The sequence below is a fragment of the Biomphalaria glabrata genome, chromosome 5, assembly GCF_947242115.1.
Source record: "Biomphalaria glabrata chromosome 5, xgBioGlab47.1, whole genome shotgun sequence".
Classification (NCBI taxonomy): Eukaryota; Metazoa; Mollusca; class Gastropoda; family Planorbidae; genus Biomphalaria; species Biomphalaria glabrata.
In genome coordinates, this window is record NC_074715.1 from 40666912 (window position 1) to 40679935 (window position 13024).

At 31.5% G+C, this 13024-nt stretch overlaps 1 protein-coding gene across 7 annotated transcripts in view; it reads right to left on the reverse strand.

Annotated features, from left to right (window-relative positions):
• Window positions 1–1855: 1855 nt before the first annotated feature.
• LOC106064969 (alpha-N-acetylglucosaminidase-like) overlaps window positions 1856–13024 on the reverse strand; it is a 47345-nt gene continuing 36176 nt past the window's right edge. For 6 of the 7 annotated variants that reach the window (XM_056029242.1, XM_056029243.1, XM_056029248.1 and 3 more), the window contains exons 12-22: window positions 12135–12216; window positions 11718–11867; window positions 10827–10969; window positions 10606–10678; window positions 9550–9642; window positions 7861–8051; window positions 7386–7569; window positions 6101–6144; window positions 5774–5831; window positions 5110–5209; window positions 1856–3914 (exon numbers count right to left, since the gene is read on the reverse strand). In XM_056029242.1, the coding sequence (XP_055885217.1) occupies window positions 3757–3914; window positions 5110–5209; window positions 5774–5831; window positions 6101–6144; window positions 7386–7569; window positions 7861–8051; window positions 9550–9642; window positions 10606–10678; window positions 10827–10969; window positions 11718–11867; window positions 12135–12216 (1276 nt within the window). In that variant the 3' untranslated portion in view covers window positions 1856–3756. Of the gene's footprint in view, window positions 3915–5109; window positions 5210–5773; window positions 5832–6100; window positions 6145–7385; window positions 7570–7860; window positions 8052–9549; window positions 9643–9811; window positions 9902–10605; window positions 10679–10826; window positions 10970–11717; window positions 11868–12134; window positions 12217–13024 lie in introns of all 7 variants that reach the window. The other variant, XM_056029244.1, reaches the window with a different exon arrangement.

The following is a 13024-nucleotide window of genomic DNA, read 5'->3' on the forward strand; positions in this document are numbered from 1 at the left end:
TTCGCACAATTATTTCTTGTTTTTAATTTTTTAAAGTTAACCAATTAGTTAATAAACCATTGGTAATTAATTATTTTGTTTGGTAAAACGAACACGGGAAAGACATTGTACTTGACTGGTGGTATAAGTTTAATTAGTCCCCTTTATAGGTCGCCGCTTTAAAGTGAGTTTGAAACAAGCAATAAACATATATACGATCTTCTATTTTTTATACGCACTTCACTAGCAGAGTGGTTAGAATGTCGGCTTGAGTCGTGAGTTTGAATTCAGGTCGTTCCCACCCTTTTATATATATATATAAATGCTTCTAAAAAATGATTAGGGTAAAATTCATCCTGATATCCTTTTCATTCTCCCCCTTCCGCCACACCCAAAATTTTCCAACTGGTCCAGACAAGTGATAGGATCATAGCGTATTGAGAAAGCTAAAAGCATGAGTAGAACTAAACAGAAACAATTGATAAAGATATTTCTAATCGCACAGATGTATTATTGTTGGTCTAGAATCTAAATCTATTACAAAATTACATGACTGATCCAAACCAATAGATACAACTACACTTCGTCTAAGTTTTGGTGTGTTTTTTTAAAATTAATATTGTATGTTTTTCTAGTTGATTCTAGCCTGACTGTAATCAATAGTTCGACATTTTTGGGTTGCCATCGAGCGGCTTGAAAATATTTCTGCATGATTTTTTTTTATAACATCGGCTAACATCGAAGAAAATAAATGTGGGTCGTTTGATTGATTGAGTTGCCGGTGTCTGTCTAATTAGAATTGAGTCATAATTGTAAGCTTCAAGACTAAAAAGGGTAAAAGTAGAGAAAAGGCTGCAATTATCAAGCCAATGGAGGGATTCACATTTTTTTGTTGCTGTTCTTTTGTCAGTCATTTGTATTCAGGTCAAAAAAAAAGGTTTGCCCTTTGTCTGTCAGCTTGTGTAAGATGTGCTTTGGACTATGTGGATAGGACGATGGAACCGAGTTCAAAGTTGAACTTTACCCGCTTACACCCCCCCCACCCCCCTCACCCCTGCCGTTCTGCTGAACGTTTTGACTAGGACAATAAATAAACAAAAATATTTCTGAATGAACGCTCGAGCTTCATGAAATAAACCAAAATCCAAGTTCGTTTTTTAATCAAGTCTAGTCCGGTAACAACGAATAACTTTTAACAAATCTACACAAGCCCATCTTGTCGGGTCAAAACGTTAGTCTTTAAGCTTGTTCACAGACCCAGGTGCGTCTCAACGGTAACTTTTTTTTTATGTTAATATGTTACGGATTATTTATCAAGGCGTGCGAATCTAAGTTGTCCGAACAATGTACTCTGGCCACTACAAAGGCAATAGACAAGAAGGAATGATTGAATGCTAGACATTTCATAACTATTCACCGCCCTGGCAAGTGATGTCTTCCATGTTAGCTCTAAAGTCATGGTTGCTAGGGTAACCAGGATTGCATATCATCTTGTTGGTCAAATTGTAAGTTGTTTACCCTAGCAACCAGGTGATCTGGTGTAGCAAAGTCGTACATCGAAGATAGAACACAGTAACTTTGATCAGACTGAATTTCTAGTTGGTGACAGTAGGAGTAGCTCTCAAACTGACCAAGTGTTAGTGCTTATGTGACCACAACAACCACACTGATTGGCTGGACTGTTTCTAAGAGAATGTTTGGCCAGTGATGACTATGGTTAGAATGAGTTGTTTGTGGACATGTTTTATATAGTATTAATAAAGTTAGTTGCTATGAGTTACTGTATCATATGTTTGTGATCTTTCATTAGTTAAAAATTATTTTTGGCAAGTGACAAAGAGTTTACTGTGAGAAAAAAAAAAGTAACTTTAATCTGTAACAATTTCACATGAAGCAGTATTATAATTATAAAACAATAAACCATTTCAAATGAAATATTGTCAGCACATCTATCAAAAAATTATATTTACATGCATTTCATTTCTCAAAAGTAATCAAATACAAGAGATGGGATGAGCCATCAGAAAGTTTGTCATGAGATGTGACAGACATGATTGACAAGTAGTGACAGATCAGATTTACAGTTAAACCTCGTACTTCAGATTGGTCTCCCCTACCCATAAGTTTCAAAGGACCCATTTCTTCCCTCATCTTCAATATTGAAATGAAGTTTGTGCAGAAGTTTCTACTTGTGCTGTCTCACAACCCCAAAACCTGCTACAACCTGCTAGATTTGTGAAGTTTCAGAATGCTAAAACTATTTACAAAGAAAAATGTATTTCCTTTTTCCTCAGTATTGGTGTGTGTGTTTACTGCATGAATATTTCAATTTTGAAAAAACACATTTTAGATTTTTTATTAGTAACTTCTAATAATATCAACACAAAGTGGAAAGTTACAGTACCACATTCATATCAAAATGTAGGTGTCTATCAAGAGAGTAATATCCAGAGATCAGATGGCTAGTTATGTCAAATGAACTTATTTTGTTCACCTTGACTTTCACAAACTGAGATCAGATAGTAATTAATGAATTAATTCAACATAGTAAAATGAGTTACTTCCCTTATTTTAATATGGATGGGCTCATAAAGTGGTCAAATGGCTGCTTAACCAAATACCCCAGACATAATAATTCTGGTCTTAAATGTCAATACTGAACAGCTGATACATCTTTGTGTCATCTTTATGTCATCTGATTGTCTAATAAGATGTCTGCCCCAATATACAGATATATAATGCACCTAATATAATTAAAAGGAGTGGCACATTTATAAATCACTTGCCAATAAAAACAATTGAGGTCAAAGTTAATTAACTTTACCTTCCCAATAGACATGAAAGTCTCAACAAAAAAAAAAAAAAGGGGGGGGGGTATTAACTTAATATGAGCTATCACCTTATTTTTACACTAATTAAAAGAAATGAAATCTTTAAAACATTGCTTAGCATGTCAATCTATCCATTGTAAAAATATATATGGAATAAATAAATTCTATCATCCATGAGAACCCTATTGACATATTGGATACGATTTGTTGATAGATAATCTCCTTGACATTTAATACTTATTAGTTCTACTAAATTAACTCACTTGGATGTCAAATGAATAGTTAAAAATTATTATAATAATTTATTGAAAACATTGATATGGCTATTAATACATTTTTAAAAATCTTTATCTTATCTTATCTTATATAATAGAGACATTACTTCAAAAAAGAAGATGATTACATCCTACGCGTCATGCATTCAGTCATGCATATTAACCAATGACTTAAATTCTGCCAAGGCAACCATTCCATGCTCTAATAGCACTAGGGAAGAAAGAGTATTTGTACAATTTGTCCTTGCATATTGTTTGGGGTTAGGGTTATAATATTCTTTGGCTGTATCTGAGTAGAATTTTCTTTATTACAGAGAACAAAATTTTAAATCAATATCAAAGTTAAAAAAAAAGATATTATCCCCCATTTTGTTCTACAAAAGGAAAAAAAATGGTTAAAGAAAAATCCTGAACAGCAAATGTTAGAGGAAAAAAAAAAAGAGATAGCAAGGCTCTGTATTGAAAGCAATTATTAAAAAGTATAAATATAAGAAAATGTCTTTAATGGAATGTTCACATCAAAGAGAAATAATAAGAATGTATCCCAACCAACAATAATATATACAAATAACACTTTAAAAGGGAGTTATTGGCACTTGCACATCAGTTGACTGAGCTGATTGTAAAATTTAAAAAAAGTGTAAATCAAGAAAACACAATTTTTTTTACTGTCATTGGAAAAACTTCATTTTCCTGTCATACAAACTTTCAGGTGTTTGTTTCAATTGTTGTTTTTTTAGCTGCCTTCCCCACAGTTTGCGGAAGAAAGGATCTTTAGTAAGTGGACGATACTTGTCATGATAAGATTTAGAGATGGCGATTGAATTGCCTGAAAAGGAAGCAAAAATAAATGCATTATGATGTACTGTCCAAGTAATAAATTAATTACAGAATGGTGGATTATTGTAAGCTACATTTGACTGGTTTCAGCTCGGTGATACAATTTTTCTGTCCAGATTGGAAAATTTATAGTTTACAGAAACTTGTATTAAATGACAAACTCAAACTTAAATAAATAGTTTCTATTAGACATACATTTGGGATTTCTTGAGTTTGTTACAATAACTAAATTTTTTAAAGAATAAGTCTCTTTATCTTAACATGTCCATCTCTAGAGGATAAATTTCTTTATATTACAATGTCTCATTTTCTCTTTTTTTTAAATTGGTCAGTCTTGCGGACTGTGTGTATGTAGAGACTGATATGGAAGTATGAACCAAAGGTTAATTGGTGATGGTAAGTAGAATTAAGTGACTTGAAAGATAATTGAAAATCCTGTACCTTGTTGTGTTTAATTTCATATTTTGAATATTGGTGTAAATAAGTGTAGATAATTGTAAATCAAAATTTATTTTATTTAATTTTAAGGAAGTATTTTGAGTTATAATTCAAATTATGTTCCAAATTCATTTCAACACCTACAAGGGGACATTGGATAAGCTATCTGAAGCAACCTCATTATTTTACTCACAATAGTAATCTAATATTTCATATAATTTTTTTTTTAGATATTTCTGATACACAAATGTCAATGGAAATAAATCAATTATTATTTTACTTATTTTGACTTAAAAAAACAACAATATTTTTGTTTCAAAAAACATTATTTTTTAGATTATGCTCAATAGAAAAATATTTTAATATCAGAATGAAAATTTTGGTTAAATAATATTCTCTTTTTTACTAAAAAGAAGGCATGGTCTTTGAGTGGTAAAGCTAATGGCTTCCAAACTGGAGGGTCCTGGGTTTGAATCCTGGTGAAGACTGGGATTTTTAATTTTGGGATCTTTAGGGTGCCTCTGAGTCCACCCAGCTCTAATGGGTAACTGATATTAGTTGAGGAAAAGTGAAGGCAGTAGGTCATTGTGCTAGCCACATGACACCCTTACTTACAGTGGGCCACAGAAACAGGTGACCTTTACACCATCTGCCCTTTAGACTGCATGGTTTGAAAGGGGAACAAAAAACGTAAGTCGTAAGTGGTAGCTATTAGTGGTGTAACACAAACTATATCTCAGCTATACCTGTAGGTGTCGTTGGATACTGGTAACGTTGAATGTTCCATGGAATTTCTACAGTAGATAAAATTTTTTCTCCAAATATATAGAAATCCCATTGGCTGCCCTGAGGAACCAAACACAAATATTAAAATAAATATAAACTTTTCACATGTAAATTATGAGTGAGTCTGGTGTGAATGTACATTTTGTTTTTTTATAGTTATAATGTTTTGTTTGGTGTGATGCACAAATTGTAATGCTAATTTCCTTACGGACAATAAAGATTATTATTATTATTATTATTGAACAGGCCAAAGAAATCCCAGTAATAAAAACTAGTATGGATGAAAAAACACATAAAGTAAGGGAAAGATGCTCGAGTCTACCAATATAGTCTAGTAGTCACTTGGCACATTCTGAGTACTTAGTGAAACACTTTGCTTATTTTTTAGAGATTAACTCACGTGGTGGCCTACTAGTTAATTATTCCAATAGTTCATGGAACTCCTATTCAGGCCTCACGGAACACTAGGGTTCCGCGAAACACAGTTTGGGAAACACTGGTCTAGTAGATCTATACAAATCTAAAATTAATAAATACCTACGACACAGATGTAAGTGTTGTAATAATAGAAATACCAATATCTAAATATATAATAATATAGTAACAGATCAGGTTTATTCTCACATTTTGAATAAGTTGTACCAGCCAGTTAGTGAAAAACTGCCATCTTGGCTTGTAATAGCTACAACAAAGTGAAACAAAAACAATGTAGACAATAAGAAAAATGAAGAAAAGGTTTCTTAAACATGTATGAATGATAATTGGTAAATTGTAATTAATTAATTATTAAGACACAAAGAAACATGAATTTAAAAACAACTGTATTACAATAACTGAAGATTTTTATTGTTTCTGTACTGCTCTTTAGAAAGGTTAACACACATTAAAGTTCAGGTTTCTAGATATTTCTTAAGAAAATGTATTTGAATCTTATTTTTTTCATCAACTTACTCTGCTACAACACCTGCCCACTGCTTGGAGGCATAATCATGGATCTGGCAAATATGGAAAAAGATATATATTTTTTAATGCTATGATATGACACAAAATACTATTTCTCACCTTATATTATGTTTCCTGCATTTTATCACCAATAAATTCACAGATAATGAAAACCATTTGGTATTGTTAACAGTGGAGATTTAAACAAGTATCATGTCATTTACTTCTGTGCTCTAGTGGTGTTCTAGTAAGACTTAAATAGGACTACTCCATATGACATATAGACACTGCTAGAATTATCCAAAAGATGGTGAAAGGTGACATTAAATAAAGTAAGGCAAGATTAAATCTGGGGTTAGTTGTTTCATCATTGAGCTTGATAAATGAAGCCATGGTGAAATAATTACATTTAATTGAATATTGTATCTCAAAGATACAACTAGACTTGTCCAGTTTATTTGATTAAAGTTTTCAGGCTTCAGTTAACTGAGTGTTTTGTGTTTTAGTCCCTAAGGATTTGTATTTGGCTTGTTTGTGAACAAAGAATCCATAGACCAAATCCATTAACTATAGCAAAAGTATAAAACATAAAATACCAGCACTAGAAATAATAAAATAATATAAATAAATATAGACAAAACCTGACCAAGCCATGAACTCTGGAGATTAACTTAACAATACTGCCTAGCAGTGAAGTAGGGACCTTTGAAAAGGTCCATTATGGAACTGGAGCATCTATGCATACTCATTATCTTGTTGTCAGGAGGGATTTTTTATAATAAACAGACATTCTTCATTCCAAGTCCTGTCTGAAGGTCCCATCATGACAGCGATCATTACTATTAATGGTTAGTGCCATAAACTGCAGGCCACACAAACCACAGTGAATTTCTTCATATTCATATTTTGTAACCACCACAAACAGTGCCTATGTAGAAGTAGGCTAGGTTTGCTACACTTTTTTGCCAATAGTTTCCACTAATAGTTCCCACCCATGAGCAATGCTGAGGCCAGGGGGAATTACCTTAGGAAATAGGAACCTGGCAGTCCACATTTTCACATAAATCTTTCTGATCAGTAACATTAACAAAACATTAAAATATTTAGAGAGAAAGATATGCTAGAGTCTAGAGTTAGTCTTTTCTATATGTTTCTATATTTTCTTATAATTTTAAGTAAACAATAAAAAAAATGTATTGCTGCTATTATATGTTTACTTGTATGCTCCTCACTTTATTCAAACTTATAATAAACAAATTGTTCATCAAACCTGAGAACAAAGAAGTGCTTTTACCTCCCCAGTAGGCCCCCACAGTGTGATCTGGTTTCTGGCATTGTACTCATACAGTTTTGACTCATTGTCATCAGTAGCCCAAGACCTGGCATCTGCTATCCAAGGTCCCAACAGGAAGCGCTCATTAGAACTCAGCAAGTGATCAAGGTCAGCCAACAAGTTTGTAATATTCTGTCCAGCCTCTCTGCATATAAATACCAAGTTTCTTTTAAATAATAAAATAAAAACATAAAAAAAACCTGATATATTTAGATATTTGATGAAGTTTTTAAAAAGGAAATGAAAATGTGTAAATATTCAGAATAACACAATTCAATGAAAAAAGGACTCAAAAATGATGATCAAAACTATAATATTTCTAGCAGAGATATTTGACTTAATTAGCTAAAAGTTGTCAGAATATGTTCTTAGTGTGTATCTTAAAATATAAGAAGCATATAACTATTGCTTAAATTAGTGTGTACTATTTACTCACTTCACTGTGGGGATATCCTTTTTTTGAAAAGCAGTGACCATGGCAGAATAAAACTGCAGTGCTATAATCTGAAGTGAGTTACGTGTAACGTCTGTTATGTCATAGAGAAAGAGCTCACTGCCATTCAAGTCAAAAGATGCATTCAGCAAGTTGTCCCAGGCAGAAAATAGATCTTCAGGGTCAAACCAAACCTAAAAAATAGTTTTGTACAAATTGTGATGCTTAAGAGAAAACTTAAAGGTTAGACAACTGTTTATTTATATATTTAAGAGAATTTTTTTTTACCTTTGTGGAGAAAGGGCTGAATAAATACATTGACCAATGGCCAGATAATAAAAACAAGCAAAACAGTTCTTATGTTTACACAAAGTGGAAACCTCCCAGTTAAGAAATTGGTGACACTTTTCCTTAAGGCTGACAAATTGTGTCTTGTAGATGTTAAATAATAATATATTTTAAACTGCAAAAATAACAATTGTTCTAATGAAGTACTAAAAGATTTCTAAAATAGGATGACATTATTTTTTTAAGGAAGTTCAGCTATTGGTATTTATTATTGTTTTATTATTTTAATATATAATAATTATTTTGAAGATTTACATTTAAAATATATGAATATGGAAAGATAAAAAACCAAATGTATACCTGGCTTTTGAACAAGGATATCAACACATAGAATAGGAAGGAAGGAATGGAAATAGGCCAGGGCATTCAGAAGGTAACAACTTATTAAGTACAAAGTCTTATGAGATGTCCGTTTAAAAGTTTTTACAAAGCTTATATAAAATCACTCTGTCTGTCTGTGTGTCTGTCTGGTAAAAAGTTTGAACATGTTTTTTTTCCAACTTCCTGTACTCGGATCAAGTTGAAATTTAGCATAATTATTCATAGTCGATGACAATAAACAAATCAATCAAAAAATTAACCAATTAATTAATCAATTAGTAATTATTAATAATTTTGTTTTATATAGTAGAATGAGCCATTTTCAGATCAATTGAAGTAATTAGTGGTTCTTTCTCTTAGTTAAGTTTTGCTTTTTTAAAAAGATATCTTTTTTACAAATTAATTTCTCAAAAAAGAAGATTTAATAATAAAAAATTTAATAAATTAAAAGAAATTTTTTTTTCCACAGTAAATTTCTGAAGTAAAAAAGATCTTGCACAAATTTTTTTGATTCAGTATTTTGCTGAAATAATACAACAATCTGACTAGAGTTCATTAGTAGTTAGTTACATCCTTCAGCTCATTCTTTCCCTCTTTATTTTCTGACTTTACTCTCGCCTCAAGTAATGTGTTATTATTTTTGTTACTTTGTTATTTTAAAAGTCAAACAAAGCATGCAGTTCTTTCAAAGTATATCTATTATTTTTAATGTTTTATATACACTTCCTTCAAAATTGTTTTTCTTTTTTCTTTTCAGCAATAAGTTTTAAGACAACACTTGCATTTTTATAGTTTATGTTGTTTAAATTCAAAGCTATACTTTAATCAGACTTTTAAAAATTAATTAATATGAAAAGCTTTATATGTCTGATTTTTATTCTCAATATTTCTTTTGTTCTAATCTTTAGCTGATATGTTTCAAGCATTTGTTGACCAAAATGTATTCACACACGTAGAGTGAGGTTGTTGAAACAAAAAGTGTTACTAAGAGTGGAAAATGTCAAACAGTAATCTACTACTTACATCACTCTTGATATCATAAGTGGGTGTTGGTCGAATTGTGATTAGTACATGGTCAAAATCTCGTATAGATGTGGGTGCATTGTAAATACCTTTCTAATAGCCAGACAGAAGACACACAAAAAAATGTCAACATTCATTGAGATACAGAGTCAGAAGCAAATGGCAGAAGGAATGACATGAATTTAGGAAATTTTGTTAGACCTCTTTTGAAAGTCACACCATTCCTTTGACCTTTTGCTTCAAGCATGCTAATGGAACTTACATCCTGGTCTTTGCTAGTCAAAGATGGCCGTTTGGCAATGACGATTAAGTTGTGATCCCTATGATTATCACTTGCATTGTAAACACTCCTCTGTAAACATTTCAGTAGTCAGGTTTCTCAGTTAATTATTTCATTTATCTCAATTATTTTTCTAAACATTGCCATGGAAACATTTGTAACAAGAAACATGTTCATCATTATGAAAAAACTGCAAATGTATTGGCTATGTAGATATTGATTTTTGATAGGTAACTGAAATAGTTCAATAGTAGAACATTAAAGGGATTTGGGGAGAGATTGCAGACCAATTGGCAAAATTAGATCAACTTTTTCTACTTGAAGAATATAAACAATGCTATGTTTAAATATAATACTATTATCTAAAACAATTAAAACAAGAACTGAATGTGTGAATATTTATAATAAATATTCATTTACAAAACGTGCAATTTAATTAGTTAATATTTTAACAAAGATATTTGAACAATAAGTACTTGATTTTCTGCTTGACATACAAAATTAATGTTAGCAGTATTAATATAAATCTCTATGGAGCATACTTGAAGGTCAAGGCTCACCAGCCTCCAAATATCAGATAGATAATATTCAACTTCAATTCACAAATATTTTACTTTAAAAATTCACAATCATCAATATATATACATTAAAATCTACAATTCTGCAAATAAATTATCTTATCTTATATAATACAGACATTACTTCAAAAAAGAAGATGATTCCTTAGAATAACAAAGATAAATTATTTAAAAAAATGTATTTCATTCAGTACTAACCATTAAGAGTTTCCAAGCAGCAATGGCTGATGGGCTGTCTGCCCCATAACGTTGTCTAGCATATTTCACAATCCTAAAGAAAAATTCTTTGATCAAAAAGAAGCTTTTTGTTGTGTTTTTTTTAGAATAACCCTTTTGACTAACAAATATTATTTAAAAAAAAACATAACATATCAACATAAATCGTTTTGATGTTTATAAAATAAGAAAGTCTACTCAACCAATCATTGACATCCCGAGGTTGTGATTGCCACGAGTTCTCCAGCATAAACTCATACATGACCTCATTTTGATGAATGCCCTCAGGTGTAATGCCAATACCAACCATTGTAGAGTTGGGAAACTGACGACCAATAAATGGACCCTGTGAAATGTATTAATTTTTTTTTCAAGATTACAACATACTTTAATGTACAGCTAGCGACAATTTTATATCAATACTCTATAATATAACAAGCAAAATATAAAAATATGTTTAAAAAATACAAAGTGCATCTAAGGAAAAGAACTGAAAATCACTGCCATATATTTGCTGGAATAAGCTCCATTTTTGTATATTAAATAAAATTAATTACCACTAATTGATTAACTAATTGGTTAATTTTTTTTATTGATTCAAGTCATCAACTATGAAAAATTATGAAAGTAGCGCTATAAAAAATTGTACTAGACGGACAGAGTGAGTTAATATAAGCTTTGTAAAAAGTTAATTTTAAATTCGCTACAAGTCTTTTTGTTATATTTCACATGTCTGCCTGCATTCAACAGAAATTTCTTGATGTTCAATACAATCAAAGAAAACTATAGATTCAAAATGTTATTATAAACCTAGTCCTTAGATTATAAAAACTTCCAAATAATAGAGTTTCTATACAACCCCTTTGCCATAACTTTGTAATTACAACTATTGTATTTTAATGATCATCTCTTGTGCTCCTTTATGAGTGTAAACCTCAGATTTAACATTGTATCTCTTAATTCTTTTTACTTTTTTCCTCCAGCAAGAGGAGACTTTTATAGAAACTTGTATACTTCAAACTTTGTTCAAACTAGAGTCCTTATAATATTAATAAAATAGCTTATAGTTTTAGAGATAGTAGTTTCTCAATGACCTTGTTTATCTGATCCACTGCACCATATAGCTCCATTGTTCCTCCAAAGTTGTGAAGCATGCACCAGATAAAGGGTTGCCCATAATAAGATTCTAGCCTCTGATATATTGGATTTGTTTCTGTAGCAAGATCTAGGATTATCATACGTCCCTAAATGTGTATATAATAAGGATTATTTCATCAATAGAAAAACAATCATGGATAAGAGAATACAGCAAAGGAAAACTGAGCAATTTATTAAAACATTCTTTTTTTTTAATCTTTTCCTCAAAAATATTTATGAAAATTTTTGAAATTTTACTTCAACGTTAAAGTTTTGAAGTTTTAATTTAATAATTTTTAATTACTTAATTAATTCTTGATCAAATTCAATTTTATCGTCTCTACTTATTTCCCTTTAAAAAATACATCTTAAACCTGAGGTACTGAGGTCACTAAAGCTTTGACTAGTTCAGGTTTCCAGTAACTTTCATCTCCAAACAGCCAACCCTGCATCAACCTGTTAGTACAAGGAAATTTTACTTTGCATTTAAAACATGATGAGATACAATATTGAACCGATTTATTCAAAATAACAAATTATATATTTCCCTGTCATTACATTTTTAACATACACACACATATAAAGATCATAAAACATTTACTTAAGGTCAGCATCAATCAGGTATAGTTTGACCTGCCTAATGACTAAAAATTACCACATTTAAGGCCATTAAGAATTTTTCTGAAGTCAGCAAATTTTGTTAAACAGGCAAATGAAAAATGTATTTTTTTGTCCTACTCAATTATGACACTGATGTTTAAAAAATATTGTTACGAATCTCCCTATCCAAGCTCGCTGCTAATTGCACCAAACGACTGCACCAACTTAAAGAACTTGACAACTCTGGGCTTGAAAATAACGTAATAGTTTAATGTCAATAAATAACAGCCAATACTGTACAATTGGCAGCACGTAACACAAGACTGTACAAATATCTCTCCGCCATATCAACTCTTGCACTGGTCTCTCTATCTCGTCTCGGACTTGTACTGAGCCGTTGTAACGAACTGTAGATCGGGAAGTTGTCACTGACTGGTCTCTGATACCTTCGCTCTTTATATAGGGTTCCTGCTGGCCTTCTAGAACCGGACAGAACGTCGCTCGACCATTCTGGGTGGTCAGATGACTACATCCCTCGTAACACTCCTGAGCTCTGTTCACGACGTCAATCCTTCCCGAACCATCATCGTCTCGGCCGATCGTCGTAACTCGTCACGGTTGACCGCTCGTCTAGCGCTGGCCTGGGGTGATTTGCATCGGCTGA